Source organism: Ovis canadensis, chromosome 13 (assembly GCF_042477335.2).
Source record: "Ovis canadensis isolate MfBH-ARS-UI-01 breed Bighorn chromosome 13, ARS-UI_OviCan_v2, whole genome shotgun sequence".
Classification (NCBI taxonomy): Eukaryota; Metazoa; Chordata; class Mammalia; order Artiodactyla; family Bovidae; genus Ovis; species Ovis canadensis.
The window spans coordinates 68,550,984-68,569,103 of record NC_091257.1 but is presented as its reverse complement, the minus strand read 5'-3'; the positions used below and the strand labels follow the sequence as shown (position 1 = coordinate 68,569,103).

Here is an 18,120-nt window from a genome sequence, read left to right as displayed (position 1 = left end):
TCTTCTAACAACACAAGAGAAAACTATACACATGGACATCACCAGATGGTCAATATCGAAATCAGATTGATTATATTCTTTGCAGCCAAAGATGGAGAAGCTCTATACAGTCAGCAAAAATAAGACTGGGGGCTGACTGTGGCTTAAATTCAGACTTACATGGAAGAAAATAGGGCAAACCACTAGACCACTCAGGTATGACCTAAATCAAATCCCTTACAATTATACAGTGGAAGTGACAAATAGATTCCAGGGATAAGATCTGATAGGCAGAGTGCCTGAAGAATAATAGACAGAGGTTCATGACATTGTACAGGAAGCAGTGATCAAGACCATCCCCAAGAAAAAGAAATGAAAAAAGGCAAAATAGTTGTTTGAGGAGGCCTTACAAATAGTTGAGAAAAGAAGAGAAGCTAAAGGCAAAGGAGAACAGGAAAGATACCCATTTGAATGTAGAGTTCCAAAGAATATCAAGGAGAGATAAGAAAACCTTCCTTAGTGATCAATGCAAAGAAATAGAGGACAACAATAGAATGGGAAAGACTATAGAGATCTCTTCAAGAGCATTAGAGATACAAAGGGAACATTTCATGCGAAGATGGGCTCAATAAAGGACAGAAATTGTATGGACCTAACAGAAGCAGAAGATATTAAGAAGAGGTGGCAAGAATACAGAGAAGGACTATACAAAAAAGATCTTCATGACCAAGATAAGCACGATGGTGTGATCACTCACCTAGAGCCAGACATCCTGGAATGTGAAGTCAAGTGGGCCTTAGGAAGCATCGCTACAAACAAAGCTAGTGGAGGTGATGGAATTCCAGTTGAGCTATTTAAAATCCTGGAAGATGATGTTGTGAAAGTGCTGCACTCCATATGCCAGCAAATTGGAAAAATTGGCAGTGGCCACAGGAGTGGAAAAGAACAGTTTTCATTCCAATCCGAAAGAAAGGCAATGCCAAAGAATGTTCAATCTACTGCACAGTTGCACTCATCTCACATGCTAGTAAAGTAATACGCAAAATTCTCCAAGCCAGGTTTCAATGGTACATGAACTGTGAACTTATAGATGTTCAAGTTGGATTTAGAAAAGGCAGAGGAACCAGAGATCCAATTGCCAACATCTGGTGGATCATCAAAAAGCAAGAGAGTTCCAGAAAAACACATACTTCTGCTTTATTGACTATGCCAAGCCCTTTGACTGTGTGGATCATAACAAACCATGGAACATTCTGAAAGAGATGGGAATACCAGACCACCTACCCTGCCTCCTGAGAAATTTGTGTGCAGGTCAAGAAGCAACAGTTAGACCTGAACATGGAACAACAGACTGGTTCCAAATTGAGAAAGGATTACGTCAAGGCTGTATATTGTCACCTTGCTTATGTAACTTATATGTAGAGCACATCATGCAAAATGCCAGGCTGTATGAAGCACAAGCTGAAATGAAAATGGCTGGGAGAAATATCAGTAACCTCAGATACACAGATGACACCACACTTATGGCAAGAAGTGAAGAAGAGCTAAAGAACCTCTTGATGAAAGTGAAAGTGGAGAGTGAAAAAGTTGGCTTAAAACTTAATATTCAAAAAGCTAAGATCATGGCTACTGGTCACATTACTTTAGGCAGATAGATGGGGAAACAATGGAAACAGTGACAGACTTTACTTTCTTGGGCTCCAAAATCACTTCAGATGGTGACTGCAGCCATGAAATTAAAAGACGCTTGCTCCTTGGAAGAAAAGCTATGACAAGCCTAGACAGCATATTAAAAAGCAGAGACATTACTTTACCAACAAAGGTCTGTCTAGTCAAAGCTATGGTTTTTCCAGTAGTCATGTATGGATGTGAGAGTTGGACTACAAAGAAAGCTGAGTGCCGAAGAATTGATGCTTTTGAACTGTGATGTTAGAGAAGACTCTTGAGAGTCCCTGGGACTGCAAGGAGATCCAAGCAGTCAATCTTAAAGGAAATCAGTCCTGAATATTCATTGGAAGGACTGATACTGAAGCTGAAACTCAATACTTTGGCCACCTGATGCAAAGAACTCACTCACTGGAAAGACCCTAATGCTGGGAAAGATTGAAAGCAGGAGGAGAAGGGGATGACAGAGGATAAAATGGATGGCATCACCAACTCAATGGATATGAGTTTGTGCAAGCTCCGGGAGTTGGTGATGGACAGGGAAGCCTCACATGCTGCAATCCATGGGGTTGGAGAGTCGGACATGACTGAGTGACTGAACTGACTGACTGACCCAAAATAATCTAAGGAGTTAATGCAATGTATTGCATTGTATATATGCAAGTGTATAGCACAAGGAACTCTGGTCAATGTTATGTAGCAGTCTGGATGGGAGGAGAATTAGGGTGAGAATGGATACAAATGTACATATGGTTAAGTCCCTATATTATCTACCTGAAACTATCATAGTATTGTTAATTGAGAATATTCCAATACAAAACAAAACATTTAAAAAAAGAATCTGGGTAATTGATTATGATTGGACAGCAAGTTATGAGTTGAATAGCCAGGAGCCACCATTGGGCCAATTATTTCACTACAGGTTCAAGCTATTCAATTGATTTCACTGCCTCATTGACTATCCAATTTCTGAACTGGAAGAGAAGTACAAACACAATCCCTCTTATCTGAAATGTTCTATTAAACAAGCATGGGTTTCATTCCAGGGATGTAAATAAGAGGAGCAGGCTGCTTGGCCCCTGAACAAACCCTGGGTTCTTTTCTATTTCTTCCCTATTCCTTTGTAGTTCAACTTTGCTGAGTGTGAGCCGATAAACCCCTGCACTCAGCACTACTTGTAACCAGTCACACCTCCCAAGGAGGGGACATACTATTACAGGGCAGGCCTTATGATGTGCCAACAGCTTCAGAAGATTTAGACTGTTAAGTCTGGAGAGAAAAAGTGAGGTTGAGGAAGTTGAACTGCTTGGACAAAAATGGGAAGAAATGTGAGAGAACTTTGGAGGAAGAAATGGAGGGACAGGAAGAGGGAGAAGAGGCTAGGGATCAGAGGGGTGAGAGGAGCCAGGAGATTGCAAAAATTCTGCCAACCGTATATCAGTAACTCTCCAATTACCTCTCTGGTCCAGGCATTTTTCCAGAACTCTGAACTTGTATATTCAACTATCAACTTGTCATACTTTTTGAATAGAAATAAACATCTCACAGTTAACACATTAACGCTGAGGTGAGTTTCCCCCACACCTTTTATATTTCAGCTGAGGCACAGTTCTTCTTTCAGATGCCCAGTTATCAAAACCTTGAAGCTTTTCTCTCCCATCCCAAGTCCCATGCATCAGAAAATCCTATTGCCTCCTCATTAGTGTGCAATGACCTCTTTCTCTTATCTCTACTAGCTACTGTTCAGTGCAAGCCATTTTTACTTTTTTTGAATGAATGTTATGACTTCATATGTTCTACCTGCTTCTATGAACATCCTGTGTAGTCTTTGCCGTGCTGTGCTGTGCTTCGTCCTTCAGCTGTGTTCAGTTCTTTGCGACCCTATTGACTCTAGCCCGCAAGGTTCCTCTGTCCATGGGGATTCTCCAGCCAAGAATACTGGAGTGGGTTGCCATGCTATTCCAGGGGATCTCCCCAACCCAGGGCTCGCGCATTGCAGGTGGATTCTTTACTGTCTGAGCCAGCAGGGAAGCCTAAGAATACTGGAGTGGGCAGCTTATCCCTTCTCCAGGGGATCTTCTGTGCCAGGAATTGAACCAGAGTCTCTTGCATTGCGGGTGAATTCTTTACCAGCTGAGCTACTAGGGAAGCTCCCTGTGTCTATTCTCAATCAAATGCTCAAATAAATTCACACTCATGTCAGATCAAGTCACTTCTCTCTTCAAAACTGCAACGGCAATAATTTCGCTCAGAGCAAAAGCCCAAATCCTTCAACACAGGAGGATGATTCTACTCTCAGGGCCTCTGCACATGCTGCTTCATGTCATGAAGGCTCCTCCCTGAGACAACCACAATGCTCATCCCAGAACTTTCTTTCAAACTTCCCCATCTCTGTGATGCCCATGCAAGACTACCAGGTTTAAAGTACATCCCACCCAACAAATTCTCCCAGTTGAGTTATCTAATTGTTCTTTGTTTTGTTTTCTTTTTAATTTTTTATTTTGTATTGGGGTAAGCCAATTAAAAAACAATGCTGTAATAGTTTCAGGTGTACAGTGAAGGGACTCAGCCATACATATGCATATATCCATTCACCTCCAACCTCCCTTCTCATACAGGCTGCCTCATAACATTGAGCCGAGTTCCATGTACTATACAGTTGATTTTAAGTTTTAAGTACAGCAGACTGTACGTGTCCATCCCCAACTGTACAACTATCCCTTCCCCCCATTCTTCCCACAACCATAAGCTCATTCTTGAAGTCTGTGAGTATGTTTCTGTTTTGTAGTTCATTTGTATCATGTCTTTATAGATTCCACATATAAGGGATGTCATGATATTTCTCCTTCTCTGACTTACTTCCTTCAATATGATACTCTCTAGGTCCATCCATGTTGTTCCAAATGGCATTATTTCATTCTTTTTATGGCTGAGGACTATTCAACCATATATATGTATCACATCTTTATCCATTCCTCTGCTGATGGATGTTTAGCTTGCTTCCATGTCTTGGCTATTGTAAACAGTGCTGCAATGAACACTGGGGTGCATGTATCTTTTCAGATCATGCCCAGGACAGGGATGGCAGGGTCATATGGTAGCTCATGCCCAGATATATGCCCAGGACTGGGATTGCAGGGTGGTAGCTCTATTTTTAGTTTTCTAAGGAACCTCCATACTGTTCTCTGGGGCTTCCCAGGTGGCACAGTGGTAAAGGCCAATGCAAGAGACTCAAGAGACATGGGTTCAATCTCTGGGTCTGGAAGATCCCTTGTGTAGGGAATGGCAACCAACTCCAGTATTCTTGCCTGAAAAATTCTGTGGACAGAGGAGCCTGATGGCTACAGTCCAAGAGTCACAAAGAGCCAGACATCACTGAGCAACTGAATGAATACTGTTCTCTATAGTAGTGGTATCAATTTACATTCCTACCAACAGTGTAGGAGGGTTCCCATCTCTCCACACTGGCTCCAGAATTTATAGTTTGTGGGTTTTTGATGAAAACCATTCACCGGTATGAAGTGATATCTTATTTTAGTTTTGATTTGCATTTCTCTAATAATTACGTTGACATCTTTTCAGGTACCTATTGGCCAACTGTATATCTTCTTTGGAAAGATGTCTTCTTTGGAGAGATGTCTATTTAGGTCTTCTGCTAATTTTTTGAGTGTTTTTTTTTTTTTTTTTTGCTTTGATTCTATTAAATGTCATGAGCTGCTTGTAAATTTTGGAGACTAGCCCATTTTCAGTCACATCATTTGCAAATACTTTCTCTCAATCTGCGGGTTGTCCTTCGTTTTGTTTGTTGTTTATTTATCATGCAAAAACTTTTGCGTTTAAATAGGTCTCATTTGTTTATTTTTGTTTTTATTTCCATTCTGGGAGATAGATCAAAAAAGGCATTGTTCTGATTTATGTTAAAGAGTGTTCCGCTTATATTTTTCTCTAGGAGCTTTAGAGTTTCAAGTCTCGAATTTAGGTCTTTAATGCATTTTGAGCTTATTTTTGTGTATGAAGTTAAAGAACAAACTAATTTCATTTTTTACAGGTCAGCTATTCTTTTCTAACATGTAGCATTTTCTAATATTCTGTATTATTTGCTGAATTATAAGTCTATTGTTTATTGTAATTTCTTTCACTAAGATAAACATCAATGAGGGCAATTAGTTTGTCTCTTTTATTCAACAGTTCACTCCAAGTTCCTTCCTGCCATATACTAAATATCAAAGTAATATATGTATGATATGTGAACTGCCCAGTGTGACATCTCCCCAAGACAATGAGCTCTATTTTAAGCAGTTAATCTCTGTAGAAATTATGTCAGAAGTTGAGTTTCCCATGTAAATAACTTGGTGAAAAAAGGGAACTTGCTTGTATGAGGAAGCAGAAAGGAACTTGCTCGTATGAGGAAGCAAAAAAAAAGGGCCCAGGAGAAGAAAACCACAAACTCTCTACACACACTTCCCTTTCATCAGACCCACTGGCTGAAGCCACAGAAATATCTTGGGATGGAAGGAGGGCCATAGTATCGAGAAGAGCAGTGGTTAAACCTACGAGCTCTACTACCAGATGTCTTGAGTTCAAACCATATCAGGTAACACTGAGTGTTCTTGAACTCCTCCTTGCTCAGTTTTATTATCTGTCAGGTAGGGATGACAAGAGGATCTACTTTGGATATAATGATCACATGAGTTAGCAACCATGGGAATTTCCAACTCTGGCCCATGATGAATGTTTAAGAAAATGAATTGTTATTACTCATTTGATGTCCTGAGGAATGGAAGCTTCAACTAGCATTCAGTGATATAGAAAAAGTTATAGACAGGGATGTGGTTATAATTACAGATATAGATATGGATATACAGATCATATAGGCAAGAGTCTCTGAGTCCATTTTAGCCTCCGTTCCTCCTCACCCTTAACCAGCATGGAAGAGGGGACTCTAAGATAGCAATGCATAAAATTCTACTCATTTACCAGGAGAGAAGTTTTCTTATCTTAAGTAACAGTTTGGGTGAGAGACGTTTATAGAGAAGTAGAAAGCAGGTATGTTGTTGAAAGACAGCAAAAACTTAACATATATTTTTATATCGTTTCATATAGACAAAAATTAAGTATTTTTGAAATCCCATGTGTCTGGAAAGACTTCCTCATATTCACACACACACACACACACACACACACACACACATAAATACATGCATCCACAAACATGTATTAGAGAATAGCCTAGCATTGTAGTATACAGGTTGTTTTTAGGATCAAATGAAATTACAATACCTGTTAAAGATTTAGTGCAAACTTCAACACATGGGAACCATTCAACACATCATTGACCAAAACTTGGGAGTACACAATGCAAGATTTGAATGCTTCTGTTCTCTGAGCAGCGTGATGGGTGAAGACTAATCTATAGTTTATTTCTCAGTATCTTCTGATTTTACTGCCATTAGGATTCTCTGAGAAGCTGAGTTGCATGATATGATTAAAAGAATCAACTTGAGCTGGACATGCTAGATTTGAATCTCATGCTGCACTGCCTTAGGTCAGTTAATATCGAGCAAGTTACTCTCTGCCTTAATCTCCCCATCCGCAAATCAGGAGTAATGGTCATTTATCATATGGGATGTTGTGAGGATTATACAAGTTAATGCACATAAATTTGTCATTGCTGGTATTTGAAGCATCATCCATTTGGATACCTCTGCTAAGCAGCTGGAGGTGATGGATCCACAGAGAAAACACTCCAATCCCTGATTTCATGCTTTCAGATAATGCCCAGTCTTTGGCCTTCTGTGGCTGCCCTTGGTGGCTCACCCATGTTTACATAGAGACTCTAAAAGTTCAGGGCAGTGGGGAGGTCCACAGGGCAGGGAGAGGGGATTCTATCCCCAAAAATGCTCACCTATGAATCCCAGCAGTAGAATCATTAGCAGGCAAGGAGGAGGAGTGTATAATGAGGAGGCAAGGATGGGCATCGTGAAGGCCTGAGGAATCTGCTCTGTCCAAAGGTGTAAGCTGGGAGAACATGAACTTCTGTGCTCTGTGGAAAGGAAAGAAGCCCCGCCCACCATGATATAAGAGGAAGTGCCTATGATAGGGCCAAATGGCTATGAGATTACAATATATTTCTAGGTTCAAGACAGTTCCTGTTTCAGATGTGAAATAGAAATCAGGCAGAAAATGTAGCTAGTTAGTCATCTTACATTTTCAGAGACTGAACAGGCCTAGCAGAAATAAAACTCTCACCCCACCCAGGGCCTCTGTTGCCTCCACTGGGTTCCTCTCCACATTTATGGTGATTCCTAGATGGGAGCCCCAGGCAAACTCACAGACCCCAAGAAGGATCTGTGGCTGGGGGCTGAGTTCCAAAGTCCAAATTCTAGGACCCTAGGTTGTAGCTGGATTTCAGTCTCATTCTGCACCTGCCTCAGTGAAGACCTACTGACTGACCTGGATAAAGGAAGGGGGCTCACCAGGGCCTTCTCAACTTTGGGATGGAACCACATGTGTTCTTGAAATGATTGCTTATTCCAACATTTTATCAATGTAACTGGCAAAACTTAGCCCAAATGAATAGTGCAATGTGGACCTCACAACTATTCAGGCTATGGTCCGAATCCAAAAAAAAGGAATCATTTTCCATTTTACGGAGAGGAAGTAGATTGCATGACCCAGAAATTACACTCTAAGGCATTTATTCCAGAGAAATGAAAACAGTGTTCATACAAAACCTGTGTACAAATGTTGTAAAAGATTTACTTTGAAGCAGAAAAGTGGAAGAAATCAAAATATCTAAAAATAAGTGAACAACCTTTCTGTATGAGGATATACTACTCAGCAATCCAAAGGAATGAGCTATGTATGGCGTGGCAGTTATAAATCTCTTCAAGACATTATGTTGAGTGAGAAAAACCAGTCTCAAAATATTAACTCTACTTGTATAACATTCCCAAAATTATATATAGAGAGAAAACAGAAAGGCATTCACAAGAGTTTTGTTTTGGTGGGGATATTTGTTATTTTAAGGGGCTAGCACATAGGAGACTTGGTGCTTATGGAATATTTTGCATCTGATCATGCTAGTGGTTACACAAATATACACAAGACAGGATCAACATAAGCTAAAACTTAGAATGTAACGAACTCAGCTATAATATAAAAAACAATTTCATAGTCATAGCATACTGCTGCTGCTGCTGCTAAGTCACTTCAGTCATGTCTGACTCTGTGCAACCCCATAGACAGCAGCCCACCAGGCTGCCCCATCCCTGGGATTCTCCAGGCAAGAACACTGGAATGGGTTTCCATTTCCTTCTCCAATGCATGAAAGTGAAATGTGAAAGTGAAGTCTCTCAGTCGTGTCCGACTCTTTGTGACTCCACGGACTGCAGCCTACCAGGCTCCTCCATCCATGGGATTTTCCAGGCAAGAGTACTGGAGTGGGGTGCCATTGCATAAACACGGTCTATTGACATATTCAAGATTATAATTATATTAGAGTGATAAAGAGTAAGATGTGCATGTGTGACATGAGGTCAGGAGTAACAGAATATTACCTCCCTGGCTTCCATACTGAGAGGTCTATGAATAATGCCTAACAGTGAGATTTCAAGACATAGCAATAAGCATGTTTTACGACAGGTGGCTAAAATAATTAGTTGAAAGAGTTGAAGCTGGCTTCCTCTCAGAAGTGGAAATGGCAGGAATTTAGAGACTCCAGTTTTCATATGTATAACTTCATAGGTAGAACTATTGGACTTGTAAACTGTTTGCATATGAGTCTTTGATAAAGATAAAACTATTTGGATGTTTGGAGATTTAATTTTAAGAGAGTTACACATAAAAAGAATGTCCTTACTGTTAGCCAAGGTAAAAGTTCTGTAACATGGCTTGATCTAACATTCATGATCTACTTCAATTATAATCCTATACCATAGTCAAAACTATTAAAAACAGTAATAATAATTTTTAAAAATTCTATGAATAAGAAAGTGTTAATAATAGCTGTAACTAGAGATGCATAAGATCATTCAGGGAAAAAGCAATTGCAAAATGGTGAATTTAAAATAATTTTAAAACAAATTAATAGAGATGTATCAGATCATGAATGAGAAAACTGAATATTAGAAAAGATTTCAATTTCCTCAAATTTATATGTAAATTCAGTATGATCAAAAAAATAATTCTAAAGCAATTTTTCATGAAATTTGAAAGCGTGATTCTAAAGCGCATTTGGAGACTGAAACTGAGGGGATGACAATTACATTTTATACATATGGAATGCCAAGAAAAAAGGGATATCAATACTCATAAAAGACAAAGTAGACTTTAAAGCAAAGGCTAAAATAAAAGACCAAAAAGCATTATATAAGGATAAATCAATCAATACAAGAAGAGGATATTAAACTCATTAACATATATTCACCTAATACAGAAGCACCTCTTTAGAAAGAGTAAGCATTTTGATAACCAAAAGGATATGGAAGTAGCAATCAATTACCGGGAAAAAAGTGGGAAAAGCACAAACATCTGGAGACAATGAAAATCAGAGGAAACCAGAAAATATCATGAGCACAGGAAAATAAAAATGCAACTTTCCAAAATCTATGCGATGCAGCTAAAGTAGTTTGATACGGGAAGTTTATAGTAATACAGGCCCAGCTCAAGATATATGGAAAATATCACATAAACTACCTCATCTACCACTTGAAAGAACTGGAAAAGGGAAAAGAGACAAAGCCAAAGGTCAGCAGAAGGAAGGAAACAATAAAGATCAGGGAAGATATAACTAAAATAGAGACCAAAAAACAACAGAAAAGATAAATGAAATCTAAGACTCTGATGCTGGGAGGGATTGGGGGCAGGAGGAGAAGGGGACGACAGAGGATGAGATGGCTGGATGGCATCACCAACTTGATGGACGTGAGTCTGAGTGAACTCTGGGAGTTGGTGATGGACAGGGAGGCCTAGCGTGCTGCAATTCATGGGGTCGCAAAGAGTTGGACACGACTGAGCAACTGAACTGAACTGAACTGAGAACAGATTTTTGGGCTTTCCAGGTGACATTAGTGGTAAAGAACCCAACAGTGCAGGAGACATAAGAGATTCAGTCTTGATCCTTAGGACAGGAAGATCCCCTGGAGGAGGGTGTGGCAGCCTACTCCAGTGTCCTTGCCTGGAGAATCCTGTGGTCAGAGGAGCCTGGTCAGCTATAGTCCATGGGGCCACAAATAGTCAGACACAACTGAAATGACTTAGCATGAATGACTTAGCATGAATGAACGCACAGAGCTGGATTTTGGAAAAGATAGACAAAATTGATAAACCTTTAGACAGGCTCATCAAGAAGACAAGGGAGTGGACTGAAACAAAATAAGAAACGACAAGGAGAAATAACAATTGATATCAGAGAAATGCAAAAAAGTCATGAGAGTATGATGACCAGTTATAGCAACAAGTTTGACAATCTAGAAGAAATGGACAAGTTTCTAAAAATATACTACCTTTCAAGACTGAATCAGGAAGAAATAGATAATCTGAACACTAGTCATGGGTAGTGAAATTGGATTTTAAATTACCAGCACACCTAAAAGCTAGAACTTGATGGTTTCATATGAAAATATTACCAGAAGTATAAAGAAGAGTTAATGCTATCCTTCTTAAACTATTTCAGAGATTGAAGAGGACAGAATATTTACAAATTCATTCTGTGAGTTCACCATTACTGTGACATAAAAACTAGATACCACATGATAAAAAAAGATCATAACAGCCCAACATCCTTGATGAGTATGAAAAATCTTCAATAGAATATCAACAAACTGATTCAACAATATATGAAAAAGATCATATACCACGTGCAGGTGGAATTGATCCCAGGGAAGCAAGGATGGTTCAGTATTCACAGATCAATCAATGCAATACACCGCATTAACAAAATTGAGGATAAAAATTACATGATCATCCCAACAGAAACAGAAAAAAACTTTTTTTTTTGTTGAAACCAAATTCAACCTCCATTCATGATAAAAATTCTCATCAAAGTTGGTATAAAGGGAATATGTCTCAACAAAATAAAGGCCGTTTATGACAAACCCAGAGTTAGCATCATACTAAATGATGAAAAGCTGAAAGCCTTCCCACTTCATTCAGGAAAAGCCTTCCCACTACATTCAGGAACAAGACCAGGATGCCCACCCTTACCAATTCTAATAATATTAAGCATAGTATTGGAAGACTATCCAGAGCAATCAGACGAGAAAAGTATAAAAGGCATCAAAATTGGAAAGGAAAAAAGCACAACTGTCACTATTTTCAGATGATATGATGTTATCTAGACAAAATTCTGATGTTGAAGCTGAAACTCCAATACTCTGGCCACCCCATGTGAAGAGCTGACTCATTTGAAAAGACCCTGATGCTGGGAAAGATTGAAGGAGGGAGAAGAAGGGAATGACAGAGGATGAGATGGTTGGATGGCATTACTGACTCAATGGACATGAGTTTGAGTAAACTCTTGGAGTTGGTGATGGATAGGGAGGCCTGGCATGCTGTAGTCCATGGGGTCACAAACAGTCAGACATGACTGAGCGACTGAACTGAACTGAGCTGAAGACAAAATCCTAATATCGCCATAAAAAAATGCTATTAGAATTAAAGTATGAACTCGGTAAAGTTTTAGAATAGAAGTTTAATGTACAGAAATCTGTTTACTTTCTAAACACAAAAATAACTGTAAATGGATTAAAAAACTAAATGCAACATGGAAGCCATATAAATCCTAGATGTGAACATAAGCAGAACACTTTGACATAAATTGTAGCAATATTTTTGAGATCTGTCTTCTAACACAAAGCAAATATAAACAAGTGGGACCTAATTAAATATGAAAGCTTTTGCACATCAAAGGAAGTCATCGACAAAGTGAAAACACAACCTAATGAATGGAGGAAAATATTTTGCATATAGTATGGCCAATATACAAAATATATATCCAAAATATATAAATATGTCTAAAATATAGAAATAGATAATAAAACTCAATATAAACAAAACCTGATAAAAGACCTGAGTAGACATTTTCCAAAGAAGACATATACATGGCCAATACTCACATGAGAAGATGCTCAGTATCGTTAATCATTAGAGAAATGCAAATTAAGGCGAGACATCCCCTGACACCTGTCAAAATGACTATCATCAAAAATTCTACAAATAACAATACAGGTAAAAGTGTGGGGAAAGGCAAACACTCATACACTGTTGGTAGAATTGTTAAGTTGGTGCAGCCATTGTGGAAAACGACACGGAGGTACCTCAAAAAGCTGAAAAGAGAGCGACCATGTTTTCCAGCAATTCCACTCGATCCAAAGAAATCAGAAACATTAATCCAGAAAATATACGCACCTCAATATTAATAACAGCTTTAGTTACAATAGCTGAGGAATGGAAGCAATCTATCAACAGATAAAGAAAATGTGATATACAATGGAATATTACTCAGGCATTTAAAAAAAAGAATGAAATTCTACCATTTGCAACAATGTGGATGAATCTGCAGGGTATTATACTCAGTGAAATAAGTCAGAAAGAGAAGGACAGATAATCTATGTTATCACTTATGCTATCAAAAAATAATGTAAATGAATATATGTAACAAAACAGAAACAGGCTCAAATATAGAGAACAAACTAATAGTTTCCAGTGGGGAGAGAGAAGGGGGTAGGGTTATGGAAGGGTAGGGTTATGCAACTAAGAGATACAAATTGCTCTGTATAAACTAGCAACAAGGACATATTGTACAGCACAAGGAAATATAGCCATTATTTTGTAATAACTTTATTTTTTTTGATGTATAACATAACCACATTTATTAAACAATGTATGCCAATATAAAGGACAAAATGTTTAACAATGCAAAAGTGCAAATATTTTTGCACCAACCTAATATTACAATTACAAACAAATAACCTATTCCTCTTTCATATTACTGAGCCTACCCTGTGTTATAACCAAAATATTAATACAGAAAAAGCATTTGACAGCACTAGTTTTCTTCCTATAAAGAAATGACAAATGAGTTTCTGCTGGAACCTTCTCAACAGAGATTTCAATAAGGTATAAACAAAGTTTCTTAACTAGAAGGGGCTATATAACAAAATACATTTCACATATGAAGTTTCATATCATACTTCAGAGATTCCAGCATAGAAAGACAGAAGGTTTTTCCTTCAGCAACCCAGGGGATAAGCAAGATCACCTCAAAAATCCTTCCTAGCTCTAGAGTTTGTGAAGCTATCAGGCTATTTTGATAGATTTAAAAGGCTTCAGGTTACTAAGTAACCCTGCCTTTGCTCACTAATAGCATTAATAATGCATTTCCATGGCACCAGTATAAATTCATTTAAAACACTTAGAGTCTACAAGCAATAAATGCTGGAAAGGGTGTGGAGAAAAGGGAACCCTCTTACACTGTTGGTGGGAATGCAAACTAGTACAGCCACTATGGAGAGCAGTGTGGAGATTCCTTAAAAAACTGGAACTAGAACTGCTCTATGACCCAGCAATCACACTGCTGGGCATACACACCGAGGAAACCAGAATTGAAAGAGACATGTGTACCCCAGTGTTTATTGCAGCACTGTTTATAATAGCCAGGACATGGAAGCAACCTAGATGTCCATCAGCAGATGAATGGATAAGAAAGCTGTGGTACATATACACAATGGAGTATTACTCAGCCATTAAAAATAATACATTTGAATCAGTTCTAATGAGGTGGATGAAACTGGAGCCTATTATACAGAGTGAAGTAAGCCAGAAAGAAAAACACCAATACAGTATACTAATGCATATATATGGAATTTAGAAAGATGGTAACGATAACCCTGTATGCGAGACAGCAAAAGAGACACAGATGTACAGAATAGTCTTTTGGACTCTGTGGGAGAGGGAGAGGGTGGGATGATTTGGGAGAATGACATTGAAACATGTATAATATCATATGTGAAACGAATCACCAGACCAGGCTTAAAGCATGATACTAGATGCTTGGGGCTGGTGCACTGGGATGATCCAGAGGGATGGTACAGGGAGGGAGGAGGGAGGGGGGTTCTGGATGGGGAACACATGTACACCACGGTGGATTCATGTTGATGTATGGCAAAACCAATACTATATTGTAAAGTAATTAGCCTCCAATTAAAATAAATTTATATTAAAAAATGAAACACTTAGGAGACTCATCTTTGTAAAAGGCAAAGGAGTGAAACACAAAGTACACATGGGAGTTCTGTTGCACCCCTAGCAGATGTGTGAAATCGGATCCAGTAAACTAATGGCCTTTCTGGGCTCGAGTTTTAAACTGAGTTCAGGGGTGTTGGAACTTACAAATAGATTGATACGTGAATAGCACAGGCAGAACTCTTCTCATCACTACGATGAACAACTACAGTAACTAAGTATACCTGAAAGATCGAAAGCAGGCAGAAAAGGGGACCACAGAGGATGAGATGGTAGGATGGCCTCACCCACTCAATGGACATGAGTTTGAGCAAGCTCCAGGACTTGCTGATAGCCAGGGAAGCCTGGCGTGCTGCAGTCGGTGGGGCTGTGCTCTGTGCTTGCACTCTGGGTCCACACCAAGAGGCAGACATGATTGACCTACTATCAAAAGTGTGAAGTCAGTGTCCGTTCTTCGTCTGTGCTTGCACTCTGGATCCACACTGAGGCAATGTATGAGCTGTTGCTCACGACCTCTGACTTTCTTATCCAACTGTGAACCATCAGAAGTGTGAAGTCAGTGCCTGCTCTTCATCTCTGTTTGTACTCTGGGACCACACCAAGGCTAAATGAGCTGTTGATCACACCTTTTGATTTTCTGACTGCACCTATCAGAAGTGTGAGGTCACTGTCTGCTCTTCATCTGTGCTTGCTCTCTGGGTCCACACCAAGATAATGTACGAGCTGTAGATCACATGCTTTGATTTTATTACCAAACTGGTTCCCAACACCAACGCCCAGAGATGACCGACGTCCCAGTTTCCCTCCTCATCCTCTCCTTCACTCTGCCTCCTCCATCAGAAGTGTGAAGTCAGTGTCTGCTCTTCCTCTGTGCTTGCACTCTGGGTCCACATGAAGGCAATGTTGATGATGCGCATTTATTATTTCTGCAAAATGTGACCTTGCACACAGGGTACAGGCTGCTCAGATGTTAGAGGATGGGGAGGGTCCCTCTAGACCAGACCAGACCAGACTAGACCAGAAAGGCTGCCGGTCCCAGCCCCCGCGTCGCCCCAGGGAAAAGACACGAAGGAGGCTGAGGGGACCAACGTGACTGAGGCCATGCTCCGGCGGGAAAGACCCAGTCCCCTCCTGCAGTAACTTTAAAATGGAATAAAACCTATAAAACTCTTGAATTGCTATGTATACCTGGTTTTAACATAATAGTGTAAATCAACTATACTTCATTTTTAAAAAAGCAGAAAACAAAGCAAAATGCATTTGGGACAAAAATAGCCATGGCCGTTTTGAACAACAAGCAAAGGTGGGAAATTTTGCCCCACTGTGATGTCAGAAATTATTACAATGTTAATCTACCTAAGATAGAGTAGTTTGGTCAGAGAGAGCCAAGTAGCTTAAAAGAACAAAATCCTCATTAAAAGAACCAGAAATCTATGGAAATGATGTATGGCAAAGTGGCAGTGCCCATCCGTGAGTGCTGGATAATTAATCATTGTGGAAAAAAAAAAATAAGATCCAACCTATATACTAGCACACACACAAACACACACACACACACAAATAATGATATCAAAGACATAAATGGAAAGAATAAAACTTGATCAAGATCAAAACCTTTTTTTTAATAACAGCTCTCCAAATGATACCAACAGTCCACTCTGTGGATCACACCAAAGAAAGAGGGACTCTCCCTTATGGGCCAAGGAAGAAAAGAGAAGAATATTTGTATAAAATTGTACTAGCAAAACATTAGATAAAGCGTTTCAACCCATCACAAGCAGAATCAATACATTGTAGCATATTCTTAAAATAGAAACTATAGAGCAGCGGAATTTGAACATCAACATGAACAAAGCCCAAAAACTTTGTTAAGTATAAAAAATGAATGCTGTATACAGTGTAATAGCATTTATATGACATTTAAGAGATGCAAGTAGTATAAACTGCTTGAGGATTTATACAAATATTACAGAAGAATAAAATCAGGTTTGAAATTATAGACACCAAACGCAGGACAGTAGTTTTAAAAGGAACAGCAGGTTATAACAGAAAAATGTTAGCAGTTTGCAAAGATGGTATGGCAGATAGTTCCATGGAGATTTTTTACATTTTTTAATATTTCGGGATAGAAAATGCTTATTCAAACTCAGTGATTTTAAATGTTTACATGTCAAAATGAAATCACACTTGCAAATGCTCTGGATGAAAGTAAATGTGCTCTGAAAAATTAAGGGTGTTCATGATCAGAGGCTCAGTGGAAACTTGTTTTTCTTGATCTATTTGATTCTCTATGAGCTGGAGGAAAGGCCAGTTTCAAGCTCAGTGCCTCAGGGTCAGGGACATACCATGTGATAACTGACACACAACAGTTTATGGAGAGGTTCTTTGAAGTTTGAGTCTCAAAACTTTGACCTTTATCCCACCTCCATAACTTGAACCCTCACCTCTAGGGTCCTGAAGAACTTACTTGGAAAAACTTCAAATAATACTAAATAAACCATGAGAATTAGAAACCTCTGAGAATTCCAAGACACATTTGGGATAAAAAAGGTGGTTCCCAACTCTCCCTTGAGGCTGGAGCATCGTGTGACTTTTGTTTTTGTCCTGTATTCCTCTTGCCAGTCCAGGAAGGCTCCCATCTTCTTCATCTCTAAGACTAAGGCTCCCATCAACTCACCTCTTACAGGTTCCAGCATCTGTGGAGGTAGATAACTATGAAAGTGATTATCAGCAGCACATTCAAGCCCCGGAGGAAAGCCTAAGTGACAATGGGCGGAGGAGATAGCAAATGGAGCTCTGTGAGTTAATACCTCACTCCAGGTGAGCTTACCTGGGCTCCCAATGCGTTCTATGTGCTGTAGGCTGCTGTGGACAGTGTGAGGCTGTGTCTCATCCTGTGTCTTACAGGGGAGCACATGCTCAGACCCCCTGCCCTGAGGCATTCATAACCGCAAGCTTTCTAGGGTGCAGTTGTAATCAGTATTCTGCTTGGATGTGGGTTGCTCTGCTCCCTTGAATATATAGCAGTTCTCCAGCCAACTGAGATGCACAGCTTGTGGATAGAATCTCTGCCTGTGGCTGGTAACAGCCCCCAAGGAGGGTTAAAATTGGGACACAGTCACTGTAGGGGGTACTGACACAGCCAAGAGTAATAAGACAATTACTGTAGGAAGTTCACTGTGGGAACCTGCAGGCTTCTTAACGATGGAGTCAACTACCCAGGTCCTACCA

General features: G+C 39.5%; 1 protein-coding gene across 2 annotated transcripts in view; it reads right to left on the bottom strand.

Moving 5' to 3' along the window:
* Positions 1–7,710, bottom strand: part of LOC138417585 (tyrosine-protein phosphatase non-receptor type substrate 1-like) — a 38,476-nt gene extending 30,766 nt beyond the window's left edge. Inside the window, exon 1 of one of the 2 annotated variants that reach the window (XM_069548188.1) lies at positions 7,550–7,710. In XM_069548188.1, coding sequence (XP_069404289.1) covers positions 7,550–7,622 — 73 coding nt within the window. In that variant the 5' untranslated portion in view covers positions 7,623–7,710. The remainder of the gene's footprint in view (positions 1–7,549) is intronic. The other variant, XM_069548189.1, reaches the window with a different exon arrangement.
* Between the last annotated feature and the right edge of the window lie 10,410 nt (positions 7,711–18,120).